Genomic DNA, 27,704 nt, shown 5'->3' on the forward strand with positions numbered 1-27,704 from the left:
GCTTGCATCTGTAGTTCATGTTCATTCACTCAAATTTTTCATTTCCATAATTCCCTTGGCTTGTGTTTTCCTCATTGCCTCTGTTTCAATTTTCAAGTCCTGAGGGTTTGCCTCATTTCTTTTTCTTTTTTCTTTCTTTATTTGGGGGGTGGTGGTGGTGGCAAGGCTTTCTTTAAGGGATTTATTCGTTTCTTTCAGTTTTTTATTGTCTTTTCTTCAGTATCTTTAAGGGAACTTTTCATTTGTTTATAAGGGTCTCTATCATCTTCATAAAATTACTTTTAAGGTAATTTTCTTCTGTGTCATCTGAAATGGGATGTTTAGGTCTTGCTGTTGTAGAACCACTTGGTTCTGGTGGTACCATATTGCCCTTTAGGTTGTTACATGTATTCTTACACTGTCCTTTATGCATCTAGGTAATGGGAAAGCTATAGATACAGGTATTGATTCTTGTGTTGTCTTTGTTAAATGGTTCTTTTGTTACTTTATTATCTCTTTCTTTTATTTTCTTTTGGCCTGGATGGCCAAAAGTTCTGATGGTTGGCTGGTCCACAGGTACAGTAGTGTTGTCTCAGCTGCAGTTTGTGGGGGTTTGGGTCCCTAAATGCAGCATATCCATATACTACAGTTTTTTCTGGCTTGGATGGGTTTACTTGTGCTATGAAGTCTATTCTTCCTACTGGTGTGATTTGTTCCTGTTCCTCCAACTGGTTTAAGTGGTATATTTGCCTATAAGGGCTGAGCCTGATGTCGTAAAATGTTGAAAAAGAAGTGGATGATGGGGTCAGTGGGTTTGAGAGACAGAGGGGGTTGTGTAACACAAATCTTAAAAGATTTTATTAATAAAAAACCTGGAGCCAGATAATGGGGTAAAAGATCAGATAAACAGAACAAGCTACAGCCAACCTCACCTCACTAACTCCTCAGCTGATGCTGTTTCCATGATTCCTCAGACTGAAAGCTTCTGAGTCCTCATCCCTGAATGTCTCAGTTGAACTGCTGCTTAGTTCCTGTCTCCTCATGCCTTATATACCATTCTCCACCTAACCTGACACTTTCTGGCATTAAAGGTTTGTGTCCTTCCCAAGCAAAGACATGAGATTTCAAGCTGTGGGACTAAAGGTATGTGGCACCACTGCCTGTCTCCATTTTCAGTGTGGCCTTGAATTCACAGAGAGCCACATGTTAGGATTCCCAAATGTTAGGATTAAGGGTATGTATCACCACTATCTGGCTTCTCTGTCTAATCTAGTGTTTGTCTCTGTTCTCTGATCCCCAGATAACTTTATTAGAACACACTGTATTTTTGGGGTACATAATATATCACCACTATCTGGCTTCTCTGTCTAATCTATATTTTGCTATGATTAGTTCTGATAATTATAACCCATAAATTGAACATTTTCTTTCTTGCTCTTTTTTATCTAAAGACGAAGACAGGGGTTTGCTTGCTTCAAGATGGTAATCAGGAACCCTTTAAAGTCCGGCTGCATCTTGCCAGAGACCTGCTGATGCTACAGGAGCAAGATGTGCTTTGTGTGTCTGGTGAGCCTTTCTATTCTGGGGTAAGTATCTCTTCCATTGACATTTTTTGGTTTGTGCTTTTTGATGATGAAAATGCTTCTTCAAAAAAACATTGAACATATGTTCTTTTACTTTGTAACTAGTCAATGTTGGTAATTTGTGTTCACACTGCTCAGTAAGCTATGTCTCTGTCTGAGGGCACTAAATATGTAATAGCACACTAGAGAGCCTTCTCACTTTGTCTACTGAGTTCTTGCTCTCCTATGTCAGGGAATGTTATCTACATTTTCTGATTATGCAAGAGTAAAGGGCTGGTTTTCAATTATGTATCCCAATGATTTCTGCCCTGGTCTTATTGTGATAACACCACTTTCAGGATTGATATTGAATATGATGGTAGAAATCATCTTTCAGTGTCCTTGAAGAGAGACTCATATATCTATATCTATATTTATATCTATCATCTCTCTCTCTCTCTCCTCTCTCTCTCTCTCTCTCTCTCTCTCTCTCTCTCTATATATATATATATATATATATATATATATATATATATATATATATTATAAAAGAATTTCTATGCCAGGTTAAAACAGCATCCCATAGTGAGCATGAATACCATTCTGCTTATCTATGGACCAAAAGGTGGGCTTTTAGATTGCTTCATCCTTTCTTGGGACATTTTTTTCCTAGATAAATTGTCCTTTTTCTTCAGTTGTCTCATTTGTTCAATGTTCTTCAGATCCCTTAGCCTTCATTCTCTTAAATTACAAAAACAAAAACCTTTCCCCAAGACTAACTTTGGGGAGGTTTCCTTTTGGCAAGTTATATCTGATTAATTGAAAAGGCATGCATTAATGTTATAAGTAAGTTTCAATTGGATGGTCACACTGGTTGATGAACTATTACCTCTTCTAATTAAGAGGTCTCTCTTGTTCAAATCAAACCTTTATCAATTTTGATAATATCCACACCTTATCTTCTCCTGTAGAAACAAAAGCAAAACCTTGTCTCCAATGCAACACATATCCTGGTTTACATTCTGAGGTCAGCACATCCTTAAAGTGTATAGGCTGATTTAATTCAGTATTTTTTTTCTATTATCCAATGTCTCTCTGCAGCTATTGTTCCTTTCTCATTAGTACTGAGAAAATTCAAATAGAGCATTATGCAGTCTATTTCTGGGGGGTTTTGTTACCCCTTTTAGCATATCCTTTAGAGTTCTATTTGAACTTTGTATAACTGCTTGGCCTGTAGGATTATGTAATCTACCAGTAATATGCTTTATATTCCTCAAGATATATCAGTCACTAAGAATATACAACTATTTTCCTTCTCCTCTGCTCACTTGGCCACATTTTCTCATTACTCAAGTCAAAAGCTGAGCCATATCAGATTAATCCAAAATATGAATCTTCACCTGTGGAATTTACTCCACAGATGTCTTCTTTATTAGTTGCTATAGAAAACAATATAACAGGGATTTGTTAGATGGCTTGGGTATTAAGATCATTGGCTGCTCTTCCAGAGGACCCAGGTTTGAATCTCAGCACCCACATTTCAGCTCACCACCTTCTGTAATGACAGTCCCAAAGTGTTCTATGCCCTCTATACTACTCAGGCACTATAAACTGGTAATACACAGACATATATAAGGGGAAAATATTCATACATGTAAAGATAAAAATGAGAATTTTCCAATGTAAAGAATTTATTTTGATGCCAATTTTTCACGACTAAACAACTCTTCCAAATTTTGTGAGGCAAATGACAAACACCACAAAGACACAAGTGCAGACTAACACCCTGAATGAAAGAACATTTGTAGGACAAATTGCTAAACAGTCTTAATGAAAATTTGGAGTGAGATGTTGGGGTTAAAACCAAGAGATCAGAAAGGCAGAAAGAAGCCAGCCACCTTCTTAACTCTTGGAGATCCTCAGCCAAAGAGAGTCTACATCCTGTGTATCCATACCTATATGCCTTTCTGTTCTTCATCCTACTTCCTATTTCTACCCAGCTACATCAGTTCCTGTCTGTCTCTACAGACTTGCAGACCTTTGTGGTTAGCTAGCATTGGAATTTAAGACATGTACCACCATGCCTTCTCTGTTCTCAGTATGGCCTTAAACTCAGAGATCTGGATGAATCTCTGCCTCCTGATTGCTAGGCTTAAAGGTGTTTGCTACCATTGCCTGATGTTTATGTTTAATATAGTGGCTGGATTTTTCCTCTGATCATCAGATAAGCTTTATTGGAGTGCACTGGAGTGCACAAATACAATATTACATAAAAACTTGGTAGTTCCAGTTGACTATAAGTATTAAAGAGTTAACGGAAAATTTTCAAGCAGTTTGGCAAAACCAAAACTCCTGTGTCTATCCTACACTCAAACATCAGTGTGAAAATAGTTGTAAGTGTGGGGGACCATTGGGAAGCGGTGGGTGCAGATTTCAATAAAAAGGACAAAGCATTTAACTCATACATTGGGAAAAATTAAGAGGAAAGGCTATATTCAGGAGAGCTGCATAAGACCAATAACATATATAGTTATTGGGTAGTGTTACTGAACATAATGTAAAAACAAAAAAGTTCATGAAATAGAGACTAATTTAAGAAGGTGATGGAGGCCGTTACAGAGGAAATGAGAAATCCCCTTAGAGAAATCAAAGAAAAGAAAAACAAAAAATTGGAAGAAATCAATAAAGAAATTGAGGAAAAGACAAACAAAAAAATTGGAAGAAATCAACAAATCTCTTTTAAAAAGCTAAGAGAAAGCAATTAAACAGGTGAAGGAAACAGTCCAAAATTTGAAAACTGAAATAGAGACCATAAGGAAGACACAAACTGAGGGAATGCTGGAAATGGAATATCTGAGTAAATGAACAGCAACTGCACATGAAAGCATAACCAACAGAATGCAAGAGATGGAAGAGAGAATCTCTTGCATTGAAAATATGGTAGAGGAAATAGAATCGTCAGTCAAAGAATACACTAAAGCCAAAAAAAGTCATAACACAAAACATCCAGGAAATTTGGGACACCATGAAAAGACCAAACCTAAGAATAGTAGAGATAGAAGAAAGAGAAGAATACCAACTCAAAGGCACAGAAAATATATTCAACAAAATCATAGAAGAAAACTTTCCCAACCTAAAGGAGGAAATGTCTACAAAGATACAAGAAGCTTACAGAACACCAAATAGCCTGGATCCCCCCCCCCAAAAAAAAGTCCCCTCACCACATAATAATCAAGCCACTAAACATAGAGAATAAAGAAAAAAATTAAGAGCTGCAAATGCAAAAGGCCAAGTAACATTTAAAGGCATACCCATGAGAAAAACACCTGACATCTCAATGGAGACTCTCAAAGCCAGAAGTTCTGGACAGAATTCATGCAGACACTAAGAGATCACAGATGCCATCCTATACTATTATAGCCAGTAAAACTCTCAATTGTCATAGAGAGAGTAAACAAAATATTCCATGATAAAACCAGGTTTAAACAATACCTATCCACAAATCCAGCCCTATAGAAAGCACTTGAAGAAAAAAAATCCAACCTAAGGAAGTTAGCTACCCCAATGAAAACACAGGCAATAAATAGCCCCACACCATAAAATACCAAAGAAGAGAAACACACAACTCTACCACCAAAGCATAACAGGAATTAACAATCACAGGTCATTAATATCCATTAATATCAATGGTCTCAATTCACCTATAAAAAACACAGGTTGACAGAATGGTTACAAAAACAAGATCTTGTCTGGGCAGTGGTGGTGCATGCCTGTAATCCCAGTACTCAGGAGGCAGAGGCAGGTGGATCTCTGTGAGTTTGAGGCCAGCCTTATCTACAGAGCTAGTCCAGGACAGGCTCCAAAGCTACAGAGAAACCCTGTCTCAAAAAACCAAAACAAACAAACAAACAAAAAACAGGATCTTTCCTTCTGCCACATACAATAAACACACCTCAACTTCAAAACAGACACTACCTCAGAGTAAAAGTCTTGGAAAAGACTTTCCAATCAAATGAACTTAAAAAAGCATGCTGGTGTAGCTATCCTAATGTCTAATAAAATAGACGTTAAAGTGAAATCAATCAAAAGAGATCGGGAAGGACATTACGTATTTACCACAGGGAAAATCCACCAAGAAGAAGTCCCAATTCTGAACATTTATACTCCAAATACACGGGACCCACATTTGTAAAAGAAATATTACTAGAGCTTAAATTGCACATCAAATCCCACCTACTAATAGTGGGAGATTTCAACAGCCCACTCTCACCAAAGGACAGGTCTGCCAGACAGAATCTTACACAGAAATAAGGGACTAGCACAAGTTGTGACTCAAATGGACTTATTAGATATCTACAGAATATTCCACCCTAACACAAAAGAATATTGCTTCTTCTGAGCACCCCATGCAACCAAAGCTTGGTCACAAAGCAAATCTCAAAAGATACAAAAAAATTAGAATAATCTCCTGTATTTTATCAGACCAGCATGGTTTAAAGTTAAATTTGTCTTTAAATAGATAGATGAGTATGTGTGTCATTTGTGGAGACACAAAGTACAAAGGTAGAAATGAGACTCGAGGATAAAAATCAAGGGTAGTGGCTTTAGTTTAGATCAAATTTCTTAGTCACTCTCTGGGTCCAGAGGAATAGTGGAGAGTAATGGGCAGGAACTAAGCATAGTTACAAAATGAAGATATCTGTTTTGTGCAGAAACAGATGGAAATATGAGCACTATACCTAACAGTTGAATAACAACCACTTATCTACCCTGTTTGAAAGAGCCTACAGGCTTATTGTATGTCCTAAGAAGTATGAAAGGATGGGACAAAAAGTTTGAAAAACCACTAATGGCATGTTTAAATGTGGCTGTTCCTGGGGCTTATGAGACTGGAAATAGGCAATGTGTTGAGAACACTCTGTTTTAAGTGTGCTGGATAGTTCACAGTTCCAAGGTGGGTTCATTGGTATGGACTTTTTTCTTTCTTTTTTTCTAGTAAATATTTTATTATTTAAAACAATTTTGAATTTAAGTATCTTTGATCATATTCTTCCCCTCTCACAACTCACTCCATGTCTGCTCCCTTTCCCCATCAACTCAATTTATTTATTTATTTTTTCGAAAACCTAATGCAACCAAAAAACTCCTCCAAAACAAGAAGACAAAATAAAATGACAGATGAAACAAAACTCTACCAAATCATAAATGAATGGAAGTACAAAGAAAAAACTGAGGGGTCAATTATATGTTGGTCAGCTACTCCTGACTTTAATTAAATATTGTGCTGTTCATGTTTCATAGGCATTTTGGTTTTTATTAGATGGATAGACAAACCAATATATGTTTAGCTATTGCAAGATTAAAACACATTGTAGAAAGGTTGGAAGGCTATAAGACTGTGACTTTTATATTGGGATTACTATATTAAGATCAATAAAATACCTTTTCTGGACACCAAAGTATAATTGGAAGGCTACTGGTAGTACACCTCTATTTCAGGTTTTTTAAAGAAAGATTTGATATAAAAAAGCATGCAATGTTGTGAATATTCAAATGAAAGTTGTGGTAACAGCAAGAACATCAGTAAGACTCAGATGTATGTATGATATTTTAACTCAGATACATATTTTAGTGAGTAAAGGATAGTATATAGCTTGAGTATATATTAGTCTGAGACTTGCCTACATGTTTGGATCTATGTGTGTTTCAGATCTAGAACTGTGCTCCCTTCTGTGGTTATGGTTAAAACTATTGTTAACACAATGAACTCATTGGCTTATCAAGAAACAAGATATAGTTATTTTCCTAAAACAACAAGGTAATTTATATCTTCAATAAAAAGGACGTGAAAATCAATGAGAGTCATATATAAAATGACCTCCCTTTCTTATAAAGTTAGTGTCATATAACCAAGGAACAACCGAATTCCAGGATTAGACATATAGACAAATTCAATGAGGATAAAAATTTTAAAAATTGTATTATGCCAGAATTTGAATAATAATTGCAGCAGCTTTAGCCTGAGGATTTTTCTCAGACACACTGACAGTCAAGAGTTATAAATACACTCCTCAAGTCATGGTAACATGTCCAGCCTGGCTTAGAAATTTTGTTTTGGTGTAGCATCCTCGAAGCAACCAAAGCTGCCAGACTGAAAACAAGCTATTATATGCCTCTAGATTCTTCAAAATTGGGTTTTGAGTTTAAAGGAGGAGACAGTAACTCTATTTCAGGTTGGGGAGTTGGTGAGATAAGAGGTTGTGATTGCACCTTGCTCTGCTTCTCTGATTAATTAGCTTTCACCCTGATATCTGACTCCAAGTCTTTCTTAAGACCAATTACAATTTATACAACATTTATGTGTGAAGATGGAAGTTATAATAGTACTGTTACTAAAAATAATCAAAGGAATGTCACTTTGCAACATAGTTCTTACTAGGCCAAATTACTGATCAACACAGTTTGTTGTGATTCAAGAAAAATTATATTTAAATTTACTTAAAATTTAATATAGCCCATGCCAAAGAATTACTCATTGGTAAATGTCCAATAGCTTTAGATAGATCTGTCAATGTGGAAACCTGAAAATGTATCAACTTGTTTTTGAGAGTCTCCTGATAAAAATGATCCCAATGGTACTTTCTTCCTTTTGAAACTGTGTAGTTATAAAGTCTTACAAAGTTGAATTTTTTCATTTTTTTTATTATTAAGAGATTTACTATTAATTTTACATACCAACCACAGATTCCCCCTTCTTCCTCCTCCCTCCCCCAACCTCCACCCCCAACTCACCCCCATTACCACGTCTTCCAAGGCAAGGTCTCCCATGGGAGTCAGCAGAGCATGATACATTCTGATGAGGCAGGTCTAGGCCCCTCCTCTGGGCACAAGGCTGTGCAAAGTGTCTTACCATAGGCACTAGGCTCCAAAAAGCCGGTTTATGCACCAGGGATGAGTCCTGATCTCACTGTCTCTGGGTCCCCTAAACAGTTAAAGCCAAACAACTATCTCTCCTATCCAGAGGGCCTAGTCTAGTACATGAGGACTATTCAGCTATTGGTCCACATTTCATGTGATTCCACTAGTTTGGCTGGTCATCTCTGCACATTTTTCCCATCATGATCTCTATGTCCCTTGCTCATAGAACTGCTCCTCTCTCTGGTCAATTGGACTCGTGGAGGTTGGCCTGGCACCCAGCCTTGGATCTCTGCATCTGCTTCCATCGGTCACTGGCTGAGGGCTCTATGATGACAGTTAGGGTATTCAGCCATCTGATGAGCACAGTAGGCCAGTTCATGCACCCTCTCTACGATTGTCAGTAGTCTGAGGTAGGGTAATTCTTGTGGATTCTCGGAAACTTCCCTAGCACTCTATTTCTCCCTATTCCCATGATGTCTTCATTTATCATGGTATCTCTTTCCTTTCTCTCCCTCTCTGTCCCTGTTCCAGCTCAAACCTTCCATTCTCTTATGTTCACATCCCCCATTCTTTACTCTCCACTGTCCCCCTCACCCCCAGTTTGGTCATGTAGATAGATTGTAGGGCAATTAGGGTCCTCCTTGTGAGCTAGTGTCTCTGAAGCTGTGGGCAGTAGTCTGGCTATTCTTTGCTTTACATCTAGATCCACTTATGAGTGAGTACACACCATGTTTGTCCTTTTGAGTCCATTTGCTTGCAAATTTTATGTTGACATTGTTTTTCTCTGCTGAGTAGTACTCCACTGTGTATATATACCACATTTGTTTTATCTATTCTCCAGCTGAGGTGCATCTAGGTTGTTTCTATGTTCTGGTTATTGTTTAAAATGCTGCTATGAACATAGTTGAGAATGTGTCCTTGTGGTATGATTCAGCATTCCTTGGGTATATGCCCAAGAATGGTATAGTTGAATCTTCAGGTAGATTGATTCAAATTTTCTGAGAAACTGCCATACTGATTTCCAATGTGGCTGTACATGTTTGCACTCCCTCCTCTACATCCTTTCCAACATCACCTATTGTCAGTGTTTTTGATCATAGCCATTCTGACAGGTGTAAAATGGTGACTCAGGGTTGTTCTGATTTGGATTTTCCTGGTGACTAAGTATGTTGAGCAGTTCCTTAAATGCCCTTCAGCCATTTGAGATTCTTCTGTTGAGAATTTTCTAGATCTGTAGCCCTTTAAAAAAAGAGACTAATGGGTATTTTGATGTCTAGTTTCTTGAATTCTTTATATATTTTGTAAATCAGCCCTTTGTCAGATGTAGGGTGGGTGAAGACCTTTTACCATTCTGTAGGCTTTGGTTTTGTCTTATTGACCATGTCTTTGCCCTACAAAAGCTTCTCAGTTTCAAGAGGTCCTATTTATTAATTGTCAATATCAGTTTCTGTGATATTGGTGTTATATTTAGTAAGTGGTCTCCTGTGCCAATGCATTCAGACTATGTCCAACCTTCTCTTTTATAAAGTTGAGTATAACTGAATTTATGTTGAGGTCTTTGACCTACTTGGAGGTGAATTTTGTGCATGGTGTCAGATATGAATCTATTTGCAATTTCTACATGTTCACATCAGTTATGCCAGCAGCATTTGTTGAAGATGCTTTCTTTTTTTCCATTGTACAGTTTTGGCTTCTTTGTCAACAATCAGGTGTTCATAGGTATATTGATTAATGTCAGTGTCTTCAATTCATTTCCATTGGTCCACATGCCAGATTTTATGCCAGTATCAAGCTATTTTTTATTAGTATAGCTCTATAGTAGATTTTTATGTCTGGGAGGGTGATGTCTCCAGAGGTTGCTTTATTGTACAGGATTCTTTTAGGTATTTTGTGTTTTTTGTTTTTCCATATGAAGTTGAGTACTGTCCTTTCCACATCTCTAAAGAATTGTTTTGGGCATTGAATCTGTAGGTTGCTTTTGGTGAAATTGCTATGTTTACTGTTAACCCTACCTATTCATGAGTGTGGGAGATCTTTCCATTTTCTAATACCTTCTTCAATTTCTTTCTTCAGAAACTTAAAGTTCTTGTCATATAGGTCTTTCACTTGTTTACTTAGATTTACCACACAGTATTTTACATTATTTGTGGCTATTGTAAAGGGTGATCTTTCTTTGATATCTTTCTCAGCCCATTTATCATTTGTATATAGGAAGACTACTAATTTTTTTGAGTTAATCTTGTAACCTGCCACATTACTGAAGGAGTTTATCAGATGTAGAAGTTTCCTGGTAGAATTTTTGGAGTCATTTATGTACACGATCATAATGTCTGCAATCAGAGAAAGTCTGACTTCTTCCTTTCCAATTTGTATCCCTTTTATCTCCTTTTGTTGTCTTATTGATCTAGCTAGAACTTCAAGTAATATATTGCATAAATATTGGTAGAGTGGACAGCCTTGTCTTGTTCCTGATTTTAGTGGAATTCTTTGAGTTTTTCTCCATTTAATTTGGTGTGGGCTGTCAGCTTGCTGTAATTGCCTTTATTATGTTTAGGTGTATTCCTTTATTCTTGATCTCTCCAGAACTTATAACATGAAGGGTGTTGGATTTTTTGGCATCTAATGAGACAATTATGTGGGTTTTTTTATTTCAGTTTGTTTATATGATGGATTACATTGACAGATTTTTGTATGTTGAACCATCCTTGCATTCCTGGAGTAAAGCCTATTTGGTAATGATGGATAATTGTTTTGATGTGTTCTTGGATTCAATTTGGTAGTATTTTATTGAGTATTTTTGCATCAATGTTCATGAGGGAGATTCATCTTGTAATTATCTTTCTTTGTTGCATCGATGTGTTTTTTGTGTATCAGGGTAACTGCAGCCTCATAAAAGAGTTTGGTAATGTTCCTTCAGTTTCTACTGTGTGGAATAATTTGAAGAGCATTGGTATTATTAGATTTTCTTGAAAACCTGGCAGAATTCTGTCCTGAAACCATCTGGTCCTGAGCTTTTTTTTTTGTTGGAAGATATTTAATGACTGTTTAATTTTCATTAGGGATTATTGGTCTATTTTAATAATTTATCTGGCCTTGATTTAACTTTGGTATGTGGTATCTATCTAGAAAATTGTCCATTTCTTTTAGATTTTCCAACTTTGTGGGGTACAGATTTTTGAAGTATTTCCTCATTTTCTGTTGTTACATCTCCCTTATCATTTCTGATTTTGTTAATTTGGATGCCCTCTTTCTGTCTTTTGGTTAATTTGGATAAGGTCTTGTCTATCTTGTTGATTATCTCAAAGATCCAAATTTGTTTCATTGATTCTTGGTATTGTTCTCTTTTTTCTATTTTTTTTGTTCTAATCCTTCAGTTTGATTATTTCCTGTAATCTATTTCTTTTGAGTGACTTTGCTTCATTTTTTCTATAGGTTTCAGGTATGCTGTTATGCTGCTAGTGTGAGATTTCACCATATTCTTTATGTGGGCATTTAGTGCTATGAATTTTCCTCTTGGCACTGCTTTCATAGTGTTCCACAAGTTTGGGTATGTTGTACATTTATTTTCATTGAATTCTAGAAAATCTTTAATTTCATTTTTTCTCCTTTTTTATTTATTATTTTCGAGTTTTAATTTTACACATCAGCCATGGGTTCCCCTGTCCTCCCCCCTCCCTCTCCCACATCCACCTTCCCCGCAGCCGCTCCACTCCATTCCCATATCCTCCTGGGCCAAGACTCCCCTGGGGATTCAGCTCAACCTAGTAGGTTCAGTACAGGCAGGTACAGTCCGCTCCTTTCAGGCTCAGCAAAGTATCCACACATATGCCCCAGGTTCCAAACAGCCAGCTCATGCACTAAGGAGAGGTCTGGGTCCCACTGCCTGGGTGCCTCCCAAACAGTTCAAGCTATTCAATTTGCTCACTTATCCAGAGGGCATGACCCAATTGGGGGCTCCACAGCTTTTGGTTCATAATTCATGTTTCCATTAGTTTGGCTATTTGTCCCTGTGTTTTCCCAATCTTGGTCTCAACAGTTCACACTCTTACAGTCTCTCCTCTTTCTCAACAATTGGACTCCTTGAGCTCCACCTGGGGCCTGGCCATAGATCTCTGCATCCACTTCCATCAGTTATTGGATGAGAATTCCAGCACAACTGTTAGGGTGTTTGGCCATCTGGTCACCAGACTAGGTCAGATCAGGCTTTCTCTCGACTATTGCCAGTAGTCTACAGTGGATGTATCATTGTGGATTTCTGGAGACCTCTCTAGCATTTTGCTTCTTCCTGTTCTCATGTGGTCTTCATTTGTCATGGTCTGTTATCCTTTGTTCTCCCTCTCTGTTCTTGATCCAGCTGGGATCTCCTGCTCCCCTACGCTCTCTTTCCTTAGAATGTTGCCCTTAATTATTCCCACTGTTGTCCAGGTTGTTCAGGTAGATCTCATTCATTTCTCTGTCACTGGGAAATCCCTGTGTCTTTTTTAGGGTCCATTTGATTGGACCCTATTTCCATTATTTTATTCTGAGGTAGTGTCCATCTTTGAAACAAAGAAACACTTTGAGGTGTGTTTCTTGTATGCAACAGAAGGATGGATTCTATTTTTATATCCACTCTGTTATCCTGTATCTTTTTATGGGTCATTTGAGTCCATTGATATTACAGAAATTAATGATCAGTGACTCCTTTTATTTTTTGGTGATAGTGTTGTATATTTTTCACTTCTTTGGTATTTGTTGGTATGGGATTATCTATTGCCTGTGTTTTCATGGGTAAATCTAACTTCCTTACATTGGATTTTTCCTTCTAGTGCTTTTGGTAGGGCTGGATTTGTGGATAGGTATTGTTTAAATCTTGTCTTATCATAGCATATTTTGTTTACTCTATCTATGTTTAGTGAGAGTTTCACTGCATATTATAGTCTGGGTTGGTATCCATGGTTTCTTAGTGTCTCCATCTATCCAGGACCTTCTGGCTTTCAGAGTCTCCTTTAAGAAGTCAGGTGTTATTCTGATGATCCTCCATTTTATGTTACTTTTTTTTCTTTGCAACTATTAATATTTTTCTTTATTTTGTAAGTTTAGTGGTTTGATAATTGTGTGGCAAGGGGACTTAATTTTTTGGATCCAGTATATTTGGGTTCTATAAGCTTCCTGTATCTTCATAGGCATTTCCTTCTTTAGGTTGGGAAAGTTTTCTTCTATGATTTTGCTGAATACATATTCTGTGCCACTGAGCTGGGATTCTTCTCCTTCTTCTATCCCTATTTTTCTTAGGTGGGTCTTTTAATGGTGTCCCAGATTTCCTGGACATTTTATGACATGACTTTTTAGGCTTTAGTGTTTTCTTTGCTTGATGAATCTATTCCTATATTATTATCTTCAATGACAGAAATTCCCACTTCCATCTCTCTCATTCTGTTGGTTATGCTTGCATCTGTATTTGATATTCATTTACTCAGATTTTCCATTTCTATCACTCCCTTACTTTGTGTCTTCTTTATTGTCTCTATTTCAGTTTTCTAATCTTGACCTGCTTCCTTGCTTTTTCTTTCTTTTCCTGGCTTTTTTATGGGATTTATTGATTTCTTTTAATATTTGTGTTTTTTTCATGATTTCTTTAAGGGCATTTTTTATTTCCACTTTAAAAGCCTTTATCATCTTCTTAAGGCCAATTTATTCTGCTTCTTCTGCGTTGGGGTGTTCAGGTCTTGCTGTTGTAGAATCATTAGGTTCTGTTGGTACTATATTGGTCTTTAATGTTGTTGACTATATTTTTGCACTGATGTCTACTCATCTCTTCCTTCTCTTGGTGTAAACAGTGTCTGTATCTGAAAAAGACTCACTTTGTCTGATCCATACTCTTGATCCAATGAATGGGAGCTCTTGGTCCAAGGGAAGCTCTTGGTCTAATTGGGGTTCTTGGTCCAATTGGTGCTGATGTACTCTATGTGTCAGGGAGCTGCTGCAGTCTCAGAGGTTGAGTGGGTTTGGGGGGGGGTGAATCTTGTCATTTATAGAGTCCTGTGGGGGATAGTGGTAACCCAGCCTGCTTGCTGTCCTGAAACTGGGACTGCAATGGGTGGTGGTGTAGGGGTACAGGATTGTGCCCCTGGGCCCACAGCCCAGAGGCTGGGGTATATGGCTATAACAACAAAGACTCACCACTTAGTCTAATCATTGCTGGCAGCATTTAACATTTCATAATAGTTTTTGTGTATTGTCATAGTATATTGTATGCTCCCTCTACAATAAATTCAATATGTACCTTATTGGATCAGTTTGAGAATAAGGGGATAAGACAATGAAATTGTCAAACATTTGAAAGCAATAAATATCACCAAAACTATTACAAACATATTTTTGGTTCTGTTTGCTCTGTTAATGACACAGTTAAGAGAGTTTCAAGAGAAAGGTGGGTAGGAGGTGATGGATGTTCCTTACCTCATAAGTCACTTGAGTGTGATATTGTGACCTTCCATGTAGAGAATGGGAGACAAGACAAGGAATTTCTGAGGTCAGATGGAAGCATAATCAACAGACATTTTGCTACTTTGGAGAAAATTGGAAGGCCTGATTCTGCTATAATTCCAGATTAAAACACAATATCATTGTCTCCCTACATTCTTTAAGTCAGGATGCATCTGTCTTTATGTCCAGGATTCTCTCTCATTGGCTGAAGCTGCTTGTAGTGTAAAGTATGAGGCATGCTCAAGTCAGATTGAGAAGCTCTTGGAAAAATGAACATGAGTAGCAAGGAGATCATTTTGTGCTGGAGATGTTGATGGATGGTAAAATATTTCCATATTAGAGCCAGAGTTGGTAAAGTGAACTCTACTTGGAAGATAAATAGTTGGAACTGACTCCATGTAAAAGGATTCCCCAAAGAGATGTGGCAGAGAAGTGGCCATTGGAAGAACTTAAATGAAGCAAAGTATCTGTAATTGTCATTTAAGTATGAGCATAGTAGATGATTCCTAGGCATCCATGCTCAGTAGTTTTCTTTGTTCCTTTTTCTAAAATCATTGATAAATTCTAGGCTTCTGCTCAGTTCAGAAATGCATAATTAAAATTTCATGTGTGTAAATGTAAATGTAAATATCTCAAAAACATGACTTTGGAGGGTTAAGGAACTCCAGAAAAGCCTGGCAGCAACATGTGATTTCAACACTGAGTTTAGAAACTCCATGGCCTTATGAATTTACTATAATTCATCAAGTTTGGGACATGCATCATAGTGTATTTATAATGGAGATGGCTTCTGCATAAATCTTCCTCAGACAGACACTTTCCATCACTCAGCACTTTTTGCTAGGGCACCTGAGAGTGAACTATTATTTATTTTGGAAGACCTTGACAGATATGGAAAGTGGAGTATAAGGAAGACACTTTGCATGTTTAACACACCTGACATTTTTATTAAAGTGTTGTGCAAAAAGGCCTTATAGCATATTATGGAGAAAAGCATGAACAAATTTTCACTAGAGACAGCTAAAGAGATAGAATTGGACAATACCACACTTTTTATTCTACTTTTGCAATTAAAAAAATTAAAGACTGAATTTTTCTAATGTTTTTTTAATCAGCTACCATAGATACCTTTTTGGACTTATTTATAGATTATAAGATTAAACTTTTTAAAATCATAGTTTGAAAATAATAAGAAAAAGTAGAATTGACAGCTCAAGATCTTTTAGAATAGATACCAGAATGACAAACTGATATGAATGGTGTGTGGCAAATGTCAAGTGAGCATTTTAAAGTGGTTTACATAAAACAGTCTTCTGTCATCCCTTGCTGTTAAAAAATGAAACATATGACAGCTGATATCCTTTTGAATGATTTATCACCCTAAGTCATAATTGACTGTCCTGGCAATATCAATTTCAGCATGACATGGGAAAGGATTGAGTTTAATCTCCGTACTTTCAACTATACTGTAGTGTTGCACATTTTAAATCTCAGCATTCGAGAGGCAGAGGCAGGGAGATTTCAGAGTTGGAGGCCTGTTTAGTTGACAGAATGAGTTCCAGGACAACCAGATCTACACAAAGAAACCCTGTCTTAAACAAAACTACAGAATGAAAGTAGAGCAATGGAGAGAAAGATCAATGAAAAATGACTATATTTCATCAAGTCCACATTTACATCTATTTCAAAGATACTACTAGTAAAGTATAAGAAAAACTTACATTAGAATAACTCAATAAACTTTGAGTGTTGCATAATAATTGTCTCCAAATTGATGTATTTGTTCTTCAAAGGAGGAGAAATTCACCTAAGTGTCAAGAGATAAGAAGATATGAGGATAAAGAAGCTTACACTGGCACAGGATGCTCAAGGTTACACGAGCATTAAATAATTACTAAGGATAGGAGGTTGTTAGTAGAATTGTCTGTGTGTTGGCATTGGAGCTTCAGGGTTACAAATGTTATGACCAGTCTTGCTGGTGTGAAATTTTCAGTGATATATTTGCCCCTGGGTCATTCATATTCCTAAATGATCAGGTTTATACCTGTAAATAACCCCAATATCATCTAGACTTGGGTAGAACCATTAATTTACTTTGTTGACTATGCCTAATCAGCATTAGCTACTGCACAATGCAATGTAGCTCTACTTCCCCTTAGCCTTGAGTTAGGTTTATTGGTTCTGAATGATTGTCATTAGAGCTTATCTAACAAAAAGTCTCTGTTTCTTGATGTAGAACTGGTTGGTGGCCCAAAAGAAAGCCTGGAATTGCATCTGGATAATCAATATCTACACTCTGAAGGGCTAGATGGGGAATAATCTCATAATTAATGTTCTACCCATCATCAGGGGCATGATGAGACTTATTAAAACAATAGAGCCATCTATGGTTTTTCTTATGGTTACTAACAGAATTGTGATTTCCTCAAGGTCACACTATAAGAACACATAATTTTTAATGCGGAGTATAGGCTTGTTCCCATATGAATGTGACAGTGTGATGCCTTAGATTTTTTGTTTTGTTTTATATTTAAAACTCATCACAGCACCTTCCACTGCACCCTATTAGCCTGTAGGCATGGGCAATGTACACACTGTATATATTTTGTGCATTAACAAAAATATATCCTATAATAATTATTACATTTAAAATATTAAGAAATTGGCACTTTCTTCTTTCTCCTCTTGCATATACTGTTTTTTAATCACACAATATCCACTTTACTCTTCAAAGACACCATGGTTGATTATACTTTTTTTTTGAGCTGAGGATCAAACCCAGGGCCTTGCGCTTGCTAAGCAAGTGCTCTACCACTGAGCTAAATCCCCAACCCTGATTATACTTTTTAATATTACAAAATAAAATATGATAAGATAAAATAAAACAGTCACATTAAATTGGACAAGAAAAAACAGCAAAAAGAATGAGCTCAAGAAAGAAAGCATAAGAGTCAGACACCCATTTGTTTACAAATACAGGAATCCCATGAAAATAGTAAACTCAAAACCATAATATATACACAGAAGAACTGGTACAAATATTGTACAAGCCCTGTGCATGCTGGTTCCATCCCTATGAGTTCATATGTGCTATGATTATGTTGATTTATATTGTGTCTTAGGATTCCTACTGCTGTGAAGAAACACCATGAACATGGCAACTCTTATAAGGAAAATATTTAATTGGGGTGGCTTGCTTACAGGTTTTGAGGTTCAGTCCATTATTATCATGGCAGGGAGCATGGTGGCATTCAGACAGACATGGTATTGTCTATATCTTGATCAGAAAGCAACAGGAAGTGGACTATCTGTCAAACTGAGTGAAGCTTGAGCAAAAGAGATCTGAAAGCCCATCCCCACAGTGACACACTTCCTCCAACAAAGCCACACCTACTTCAACAAGTCCTAATAGTGCCACTATTCTGGGGATTGTGGGGATATAGAATTATGAGGACAAATTACATTTAAACTATCACATTCCATTCTCTGGCACTAATAATTTTATAAAAATATCATAGTACAAAATTCATTTAGTACAAATTCAAAAGTCCCCATGTTCTATAACAGTCCCAAACTTATTTAAAATTCTAAAGTTAAAGTCTCTTTGGAGATTCATGCAATCTCTTAACTGTAATCACCTATAAAAATCAAAATCAAAATCATGTAACATAATTCCAACAAATAATGGAACAAGATATATATTACCATTCCAAAATGTAAGGAAGGGAGCATAGTGAGAAAATACTGGATCAAAGAAAGTTAACAACAAGCTGGGAAAACTCCATCTCCCTGTCTGACATAAAAATATTCTTCAGATCTCCTACTGTTTTTAGTTTTGTTGACTGAAAAAAAAAACCAAAAACAAAACAAACAAACAAACAAACAAAACCTAAAACTGAAACAAAGAAAATCTTATTTCTCTTGGATTAGTTCAACTCCCTGATAGCAGATCTCCTCAGCAGTTATCCCATGACTCTGGCATCTCTAACATTATGGGTTCTCCCAGGCAAACCAGCCTTCAACTTCACAGCTTCATGCAAGGGCCTCTCTACTAGGCCTCCATTCAGGAACATCCATGACACATGCCTGGCCTCAGAAGCTTTCCTTAGATGTACAGGCAACTTCCATAACCTGTTTCTTTTATTCTTAACTCTAAAGCCAGACCCACATAGTCAAAACTGCCACATTCTGCTGGTTGCTGGGACTAGAACATGGACCCCTTATTCGATTACATCTTCACCAACTTTCTGTTTTTATTGTTGCCTTTGCTGCCTAAGCTTGGCTGACCTTGTACTTGCTCTGCAGTCCAGGCTGGGCTCAAAATCAGAAATCCACCAGCCTCTGCAATCCAAGTTCTGCGATTAAAGTCATGCACCAACACACCTGCCTCTAAATTTAGCTGGGTATGATCTTCCTGCCTTATTCCCAACCCCCACAAGTGCTGGGATTAAAAATATGTGCCATCACTACCTTGCCTAAACTTTTCTTTAATTCTTTTTCTTAAGTTGGAAACTTAGCTGGGTGGGATCTTGCCCTGATGTCACCACTCCTTTTATTCCATTTCTTAATGTGTTTATCTACATGAATACAAGATTTTGGTCTGTTCCACTTTCTGTTGCTCTTCTTCTCCTCAAATATTTTCCTTGCTCAGATTGCCCCCTTTCCCTTTCATTACAAATCTTCATCACTAATACCACTAATAACCACACAACAGAGTAAACTAGGCAGTTTTGAGATTTCCTCTGCCAGCAGAATTAATCCAAACTTCTTCACTTTAGCCTCATGCAGACTCTTTAAACAAGGGCAAAAACCAGCTCAATTTTTGACCAAATTATTGTAAGACCAATCTCTAGGCTACATGCCAATATTCTTCTCCTCTGAAACCTGTTGATCTCCACAGTTCAAATAATTCCTAGCACCATTGTCTTCCTTGCTCCTATTATTATGGCCCATGAAGCAGTGATTAAAATATTGAATTGCTTTTCTAATCCAAAGTACTGAAGTCCATGTTATTCCAAAATATATGATCTGGCCTATCAAAGAAATACTCCAGTCCCTGGTAACAATTTCTGCCCTAGTTAGGGATTCTATTGCTCTGAAGAGACACCATGACCATACCAACTCACATGAAGGAAACCATTTAATTGGGGAGGCTCACTTCTGGTTTTGGGGAGGCTCACTTCTGGTTTCAGAGGATCAGTTCATTATTATTAAAGCAGGGAGCATAGCAGCATGCAGGCAGACATGGTGCTGGCTACATCTTGATCAGAAAGCAACAGGAAGTGGACTGTCTTTACACTGAATGACCTCAAAGCCTGCCCCCACAGTGACACACTTCTCCCAACAATGCCATACCTCTTAATAGTGGCACACCTTTTGGTATTATGGGGATCAATTACATTCAAACTACCACAGAATTCCTTGTTCTCCTGGTATCCTCCTTCCTTTCTGGATATGATTTTCTTTCTCGCTCATTTGCTAGGAGTTCCCTGAGTTCTGAGAGTAGGAATTTGATGGAGACATCCCATTTATGGCTGAGTGTTCCAAGGTCTCTTTATCTCAGTGTAATATCTGGCTGTGGGTCTCTGTATTTGGTCTTATCTATAGCAGAAGGAAGCTTCTATGGTTCTAGCTGAACAAGGAATTGATCTATGAGTATTATGGAATGCCATTTGGTATCATTTTTCACTACTTTGTAGCTGGAGTTTTCTCCAGTCCTGCCTGACCCAGGGTCAGGACAAATCTCTCTTACCCACCAATCCTTTAGCTGCTCAGACCCAACCAAGTAAACACACAGAGACTTATATTACTTATAAACTATATGGCCATGGCAGACTTCTTGCTAATTGTTCTTTATCTTAAATCAACCCATTTCTATTAATCTATAAATTGCCAGATGGCTTGTGACTTACCAGTATCTTAACATATTCTCATGGTGGCAGCTGGCAGCATCTCCCTGCCTCAGCCTTCCACTTCCCTGAATTCTCCTCTCCCTCTGTCCCACCTATACTTCCTGCCTGGTTACTGGCCAATCAGTGTTTTATTTATTAACCAATCAGAGCAACACATTTAACATACAGAATATCCCACAGCATTTCTTTTTGTTTTTGTAGACCAATATTTTTTTTCCCCATAGGTCCACAGTTTATGTAATCTCTGGTTCCTAGTCACCCCAGCAGTATCTAGTGTTGGTCTCATATCATGTAGTGGTCATGAACTCAAATGAGCATTGGTTGGTTACTCCTACAGGCTTTGTGCTCCTATTGCCTTAGCACATCTTGCAGGCAGGACAGCATTATAGATCAAAGGATTAAGGCTAGTTTGGTGTTTGTTTCTTTTTTAGTAGTTTGAAGACTATCTTGATATAACAAAGATTCTAGAACACATGACTGGAAGCTCTCTGTATCATAAGGTCAACTTCTCCATATTCAATGAGTTGTGTAAATGTTGTCTTTGGCAATGAAGCCATGCTATCATTAGTAGATAGCAACCAATTGTCTTTGCTCCACCTGTGGTTATTTAAAGATTACCATTTATAGCATGGTCCCAGTCCTAGAAGCTTCATTTTGTCATAGCAGATCAAAAGTTGGGACTCCATTTCCCTTATGACTTGGCCATTTTTTATTTATATCACCTACACTCTGAGAATTTATAAATTGTAATTCGGTTTTTATTGAAATAAAAGTTAATATCTACATATAAGTGAATACATGTCATAATTGACTTCTTGGATCTGGGATATCTCACTCAGGATGATTTCTTTCTAGATGCATCCATTTACCTGCATATTTCATGATATCATTTTAAAAACAACTAAGTAATATTAAAATGTGAAAATGTGCAGCATTTTCTTTATTGTTTATTTTGTGCAGGGACATTTAGGTTGTCTCCAATTGCTATCTATTATTAATAATGCAGCAGTGAATATAGTTGAGTAAGTAAATGTCTCTATAGTAGGGTAAAGTATCCTTTGCATATATGCCCAAGAGTGGTACACCTCAATCTGGAGTCAAATTGATTCCTACCTTCCTGAAGAACTGTGACTGTTTCCATAATGGCTGTACATGTTTGTTCTCACATTAGCAATTGGTGAGTGTTCTGCTTACTCTACATCCTTGCCAGTATATGTTGTTACTTGTTTTGTGGATCTTAGCCATTTTCACAGGTGTAAGATGAAGTGTCAAAGTAGTTTTGATTTGTACTTTCCTGGTGAATTTGGATGGTAAACATTTCCTAAAGTGATTCTCAGCCATTAGTTTCCTCTTTTGGAAAATTCTGTTTAGATCTGTAATATATTTACAAATTCATTATTTTTTGTGTCATCTAGTTTATTGATTTCTTTACATACATTTGGATATACGCAATATATCAGATATTTAATTGATAAAATTCTTTTCCAATTCTGTAGCCTTCACTTTGTCCAAATGACAGTGTTCTATGTTATGGAGAAGCTTCTCTGTTTTATGAGATACCATTTATAATTGTTGATCTTAGTGCTTGTGGCAATAGTGTTCTGTCCATATATCTTTTCCTGTGCCAATGAGCTTAAGGCTATTTCCAACTTTACCTTCTATCAGGTTCAGTGTGCCTAGTTCTGGGTTGAAATCTTTGGTCCATTTGGACTTGACTTTTATTCAGAGTGTTAAGTATGAACTGAATTTGTTTACCAAAATTTGTTGAAGATACTGTTTTTGTTTCTGCTGTGAATTTCTGGACTCTTTATAAAAATATGGTGTCTACAATTGTGAAGATTAATTTTGGGGTGCTCAGATTCCATTGATCAATGTGTCTGTTTTTGTGACAATACCATTCTGTTACTATTACTATAGAATTGGAGTACAGCTTGAAATCTAGGATGTGCTGCCTCCAGCAGTTGTTTTATAATTGAGGATTGTTTAAGCTATCATGGGGATTTTGTATGTCTGTACAAAGCTTAAGATTGTGTTTTCAAGATCTGTAAAGAATTGTGTTTGGGGAGGATGGTCATTTCTGTTAGGTTAATTTTACTAATACATGAGAATGGGAGATCTTTCCAACTTCTGGTGTCATCTAGTTCTTTCTTCAATGACTTGATGATTTTATGATATAAGTTTTCAATTGCTTGCTTAGAGTTACTTCAAGATATTTTATATTATATGAGGCTATTGTAAAGGGTATTTTTTCCTGATTCTTTTTCAACCCACTTACCATTTATATATTGAGTTTTACTGATTTTTTTTTAGTTAATTTTGTATCAAACTAAATTTCTGAAAGAGTTTATGAGCTACAGGAGATTGCTGGTGGAAATTTTAGGGTCACTTACGTATACTGTAATATGTGCAAATAAAGATACTTTTACTGTTTCCCTTCCAATTTGTATCCCTTTGATCTCCTTTGCTTGTCTTATTGTTTTACCTAAGACGTCAATAACCATATTGAATAGGTATGGAGAGAGTGGGCATCCTTGTCTTTTATCTGATTTTAGTGGATTTGCTTTGAGTTTTCCTTGATTTAAATTGATGCTGTCTATGGCTTTCTTAAACTGCCCTTAGTATGTTGAGTATGTCCCTTGCATCCCTAATCTCTTCAGGACACTGACCATGATGAGGTGTTGGATTGTGACAAAGGACTTTTCAATGTCTAATGAGTTGATCATGCTGTTTTTGTTTTTCAGTTTATTTATGTTGGATTAAAGTTTTTTTTGTATATGTATGTTGAAACACCTATACATTTATGGGATTATAGTAGATCTTTCTTTAGACCACTAGCTCCCAAATAATGACAAGGAGTCCTGGTCATAAATATGAGAGCTTGGTTTTAGCTTGTGCTTGTTCACGGGTATATTTTATAACATAAATTAACTCATTTATATTAATCTACATTCTGCCACATGGCTCATTATCTTTCTTCATACAGTATGTCCCAATTTCTCTGCATCATCTTCTCAGATTCTTCCCTCAAATTGTTCATTCTCCCCAAAAGTCCCATAAATTCTGTCCTGCCTAGATATTAACCATTCAGCTCTTTATAAAACAAATCAGAAGGTGCCTTGAACATATATTCACAGTAAACAAAAAGATTATCCCACAACATGAGATGAAGCCTACTTGATCATGGTAGATGAATTTTTAATGCAATGCATTGTGTGGTTGATTTCTTTCACAATTTGTGTGTGTGTGTGTGTGTGTGTGTGTGTGTGTGTGTGTGTGTGTGTGTTTTGCCTCCAAGGAATTTTTTTTTTTAATTTTCTTCTATTTGGGAGTCTTTATGTTGTTTGTGTATCAGAGTAAGTGGGTCCCTAACATATGAAATGGACAATGTTCATTATCTTTCTATTTTCTGCAGTTATGTAATGAGTATTTGCACTAACTCTTATTTGAAAGCATGGTAGTAATCTGTGCAAAAAACATCTTGTCTGGGCATTTTTTTTTTCTTGTAGAAAGAATTCTTATGGCAGCTTCCTTTTGACTATGGATGATTGGTCCATTTAAATTCCTTAACTGCTCTTAATTTAATCTTGGTAAGTGGTATCTATTAAGGAAATTATACATTTTTTTTGAGATTTTATAATTTGATACAATACAGGTTTTAAAGTATGTCCCTATGATTCACTGGATTTCTTCTGGGTCTGTTTTATGTCCCATTTTCATTTTTAATTTTGTGAATTTTATTTATTTCTCTTTGCCTTTTCATTAATTTGGATAAGGTTTTGTCAATCTCACTGATTTTCTGAAAGAATTATTTCTTTCAGTCTTTGATTATTTGTATTTTTTATTTGTTTCTATTCTTTGATTTCAACTGTGATTTTGATTAATTCTTAATGTCTACTCCTAATATGTGAGTACTTTTTGTTCTAGAGTCTTCAGGTGTATTGTTAATTTGATAATATGTGATAGATTCATTTTTTTATTTTGTCATCCCTTTGTGCTACAAACTTACCTCCTAGAAAAGCCTTCATCTTGCCCCACAAGTTTGGATATATTTCATATTAATTTTCATTCAATTTTAGAAATCTTTAATGTCTGCCTTGACCCATTTTTGATTCAGTTAGGTAGGTTTTTGGTTTCCATAAGTTTGTAAGCTTTCTGCTGTTGTTTATATCCAGCTTTAATCTGTGGTGACCAGATAGACTGCAGGATGCTATTTAAGTTTTCTTGTATCTGATGATAATCTTCTGTTTTGGACCATGGTATGTGGCCACTTTTGGAGAAAATTTCATGAGGTGGTGAGAAAAAAGTGTATTCTTTTGTGTTTGGTGAAATGTTCTATAAATATCTGTTATGTCCATTTGTTTATAATGTCAGCTAACACCCACATTTCTCTGTTTAGTTGTATCTGGATAACCTGTCTATTGAAGTCTCCAATTATCAGTTTGTATGAGGATCAATATGTGATATAAGCTGTAGTAGTGTTTTTTGTTATATTTTTTTGCTATTTAAACAAACTGGCTGCCCTGTGTTTGGGATATAGATTTTGAGAATTACAATGTCTTCTCTGTAGACTTTTTACCCTTTGGTAAGCATATAGTGTCTTTCCTTATATCTTCTAATTAGGCTTGAAGTCTATTTTGTCAGATATTAAAATAATTACACCAGCTTGTTACTTAGGTCTGTTTATTGGAATATATTTTTCTAACTCTTTAACATGAGGTGATATTTATCCTTGGTGCTATGGTATTTTTTAAGCAAAAGAAGGATAAATTCTGTTTTTTTAATCAATTCTATTAGTGTGTGTTTATTATTGGGGTATAGATACCATTAATGGTAACAGATGTTGCTGAGTATTGATTGTTGATTCCTGTTATTTTCTTTTTGCATTTAACCCCAGCATCTTCTTTCAGCCAACACACATTGGATACGCTACTCCCAAAATGAAATGAAATGTGAAACTCTATCCCTAGTGCCTATAACCTCAGCTGATATATCTTGGGACCAAAGATTACATACACCATGGTGAGTGGTGATCAATTTGGCTATACCATCACCAAATGACCCCCAAACTAATGAGAAGAACAGTTAACCCGAGTGAACTTTAAGTAACAATATAATCTCATTTCCAATGTAAGGGGTTGATTATAAAGCTTTTATTGCCTTCCTGTTCTGCCTTCTTATTGGCTCTATGCCCAGCCACATGACTTCCTCATCACTACCTTGTCTATACAGACCTCCAGGTCTCAATGGTTGGTACTGGGATTAAAGGCTCATGTTTCTGTGCTTGGCTGTGTCCTTGACCACACACCGAGAGAATCTGCCTGCCATTTTATCAGATAAAGGGCATGGGCTACCACTGCTTGACTTCTGTTTATGCCTTGCTGACTTCTGATCTGCAGGCAAACTTTATTAATATACAAATAAAATGTCACATTTCAGCACAAATAAAGTATCACCACATAATGTTATTTTTACTCTAAGGTGGTATTTGTTTCTAAAACTAAGAAATGCTTTTTGTAGGAAACTGAGATAGCTTTTGTTTCTGGGTCCATGAAGGTAGCCTCAGTCTTTTTATTAGAGTGAAGCCGATAATATTTAGAGTTACTAATTAAAATTTTATCTTGATTGCAGTAATTTTTTGTTGGGTTTTTTGTTTGCTTGCTGTTTATGGTCTATTGTACTTTGTATTTCAATAATTATTGGATAATTTGTTTTATTTCTACAGCTATTCAACTGTGCTTACAACATTACTTATTCTGAAGTACTACTTCCTTTACTGATTGTAATTTTACTTCCTTTACTTCCTTTATTGTAATTCACTGGAATTCACTAACTCACTTTGTTTTATCGAATTTTCCTTTCTCCTTCAACTGAGTAAGATATTTTTGTAGTCTAGGTGGCCAGTTATATTATTTTGAACACTGACTACATTGCTCCTGGCCCTTCTGGCTTTTGACTTCCTTAATAGTTAAGATGTTATTATGTTTGATTTTTCTTCATATGTGACTTCTTTTTTCTCTGAAGGCTTTCCTTGTTCTGCATATTTAGTGTTTTAACTATGACATGCCATGGGAATTTTTTTCTGCTCCTGTCATTATGTGGTCTGTGTGTTTCTTGTGCTTGTTTGATGTCTTTACTTAGCTTGTCAAAGTTTTTACTTGTTTGTTTTTATTATATTTGTGTTACAATTTTACATATCAGTCATGGGTTCCCCTGTCCTCCCCCATCCTGCCCCCAACCCCACCTTATCCCCAGCCACTCCCCTCCATTCCCATCTCCTTCAGGACAATGACTCCCCTGGGGATTCAGCTCTACCTGGTAGATTCCATACAGGCAGGTCCAGCCCCCTCCTTCCAGGCTGAGCAAAATGTCCCTGCATAAGCCCCAGGTTCCAAACAGCTAGCACATGCACTAAGGACAGGTCCTGGTCCCACTGCCTGGGTGCCTCCCAAACAGTTCAAGCTATTCAGTTGTCTTACTTATCCAGAGGGCCTGATCCAGTTGGGGGCTCTACAGCTTTTGGTTCATAATTCATGTGTTTCCATTATTTGGCTATTTGTCCCTGTGCTTTTTCCAATCTTGGTCTCAATAATTCACAGTCTTACAATCCCTCCTCTTTCTCTCCAATTGGACTCCTGGAGCTCTACCTGGGACCTGGCTGTGGATATCTGCATCCACTTCTATCAGTTATTGGATGAGAGTTCCAGCATGACAGGGTGTTTGGCCATTCAATCACCAGACTAGGTCAGTTCAGGCATTCTCTCAACCATTGCCAGTAGTCTCCAGTGGAGGTATCATTGTGGATTTCTGGGGGCCTCTCTAACATTTTGCTTCTTCCTGTTCTCATGTGGTCTTCATTTATCATGTT

The 27,704-nt window shown here is 36.7% G+C and overlaps 1 protein-coding gene across 1 annotated transcript in view; it reads left to right on the top strand.

Annotated features, from left to right (window-relative positions):
• The window catches only part of Sntg1 (syntrophin gamma 1), an 826,637-nt gene that overhangs the window by 406,740 nt on the left and 392,193 nt on the right, over nucleotides 1-27,704 (top strand). The window contains exon 9 of the mRNA XM_036179958.1: nucleotides 1,431-1,565. Within this exon, the coding sequence (XP_036035851.1) occupies nucleotides 1,431-1,565 (135 nt within the window). The remainder of the gene's footprint in view (nucleotides 1-1,430; nucleotides 1,566-27,704) is intronic.

Source organism: Onychomys torridus, chromosome 2, assembly GCF_903995425.1.
Source record: "Onychomys torridus chromosome 2, mOncTor1.1, whole genome shotgun sequence".
In the NCBI taxonomy this organism is placed as follows: domain Eukaryota; kingdom Metazoa; phylum Chordata; class Mammalia; order Rodentia; family Cricetidae; genus Onychomys; species Onychomys torridus.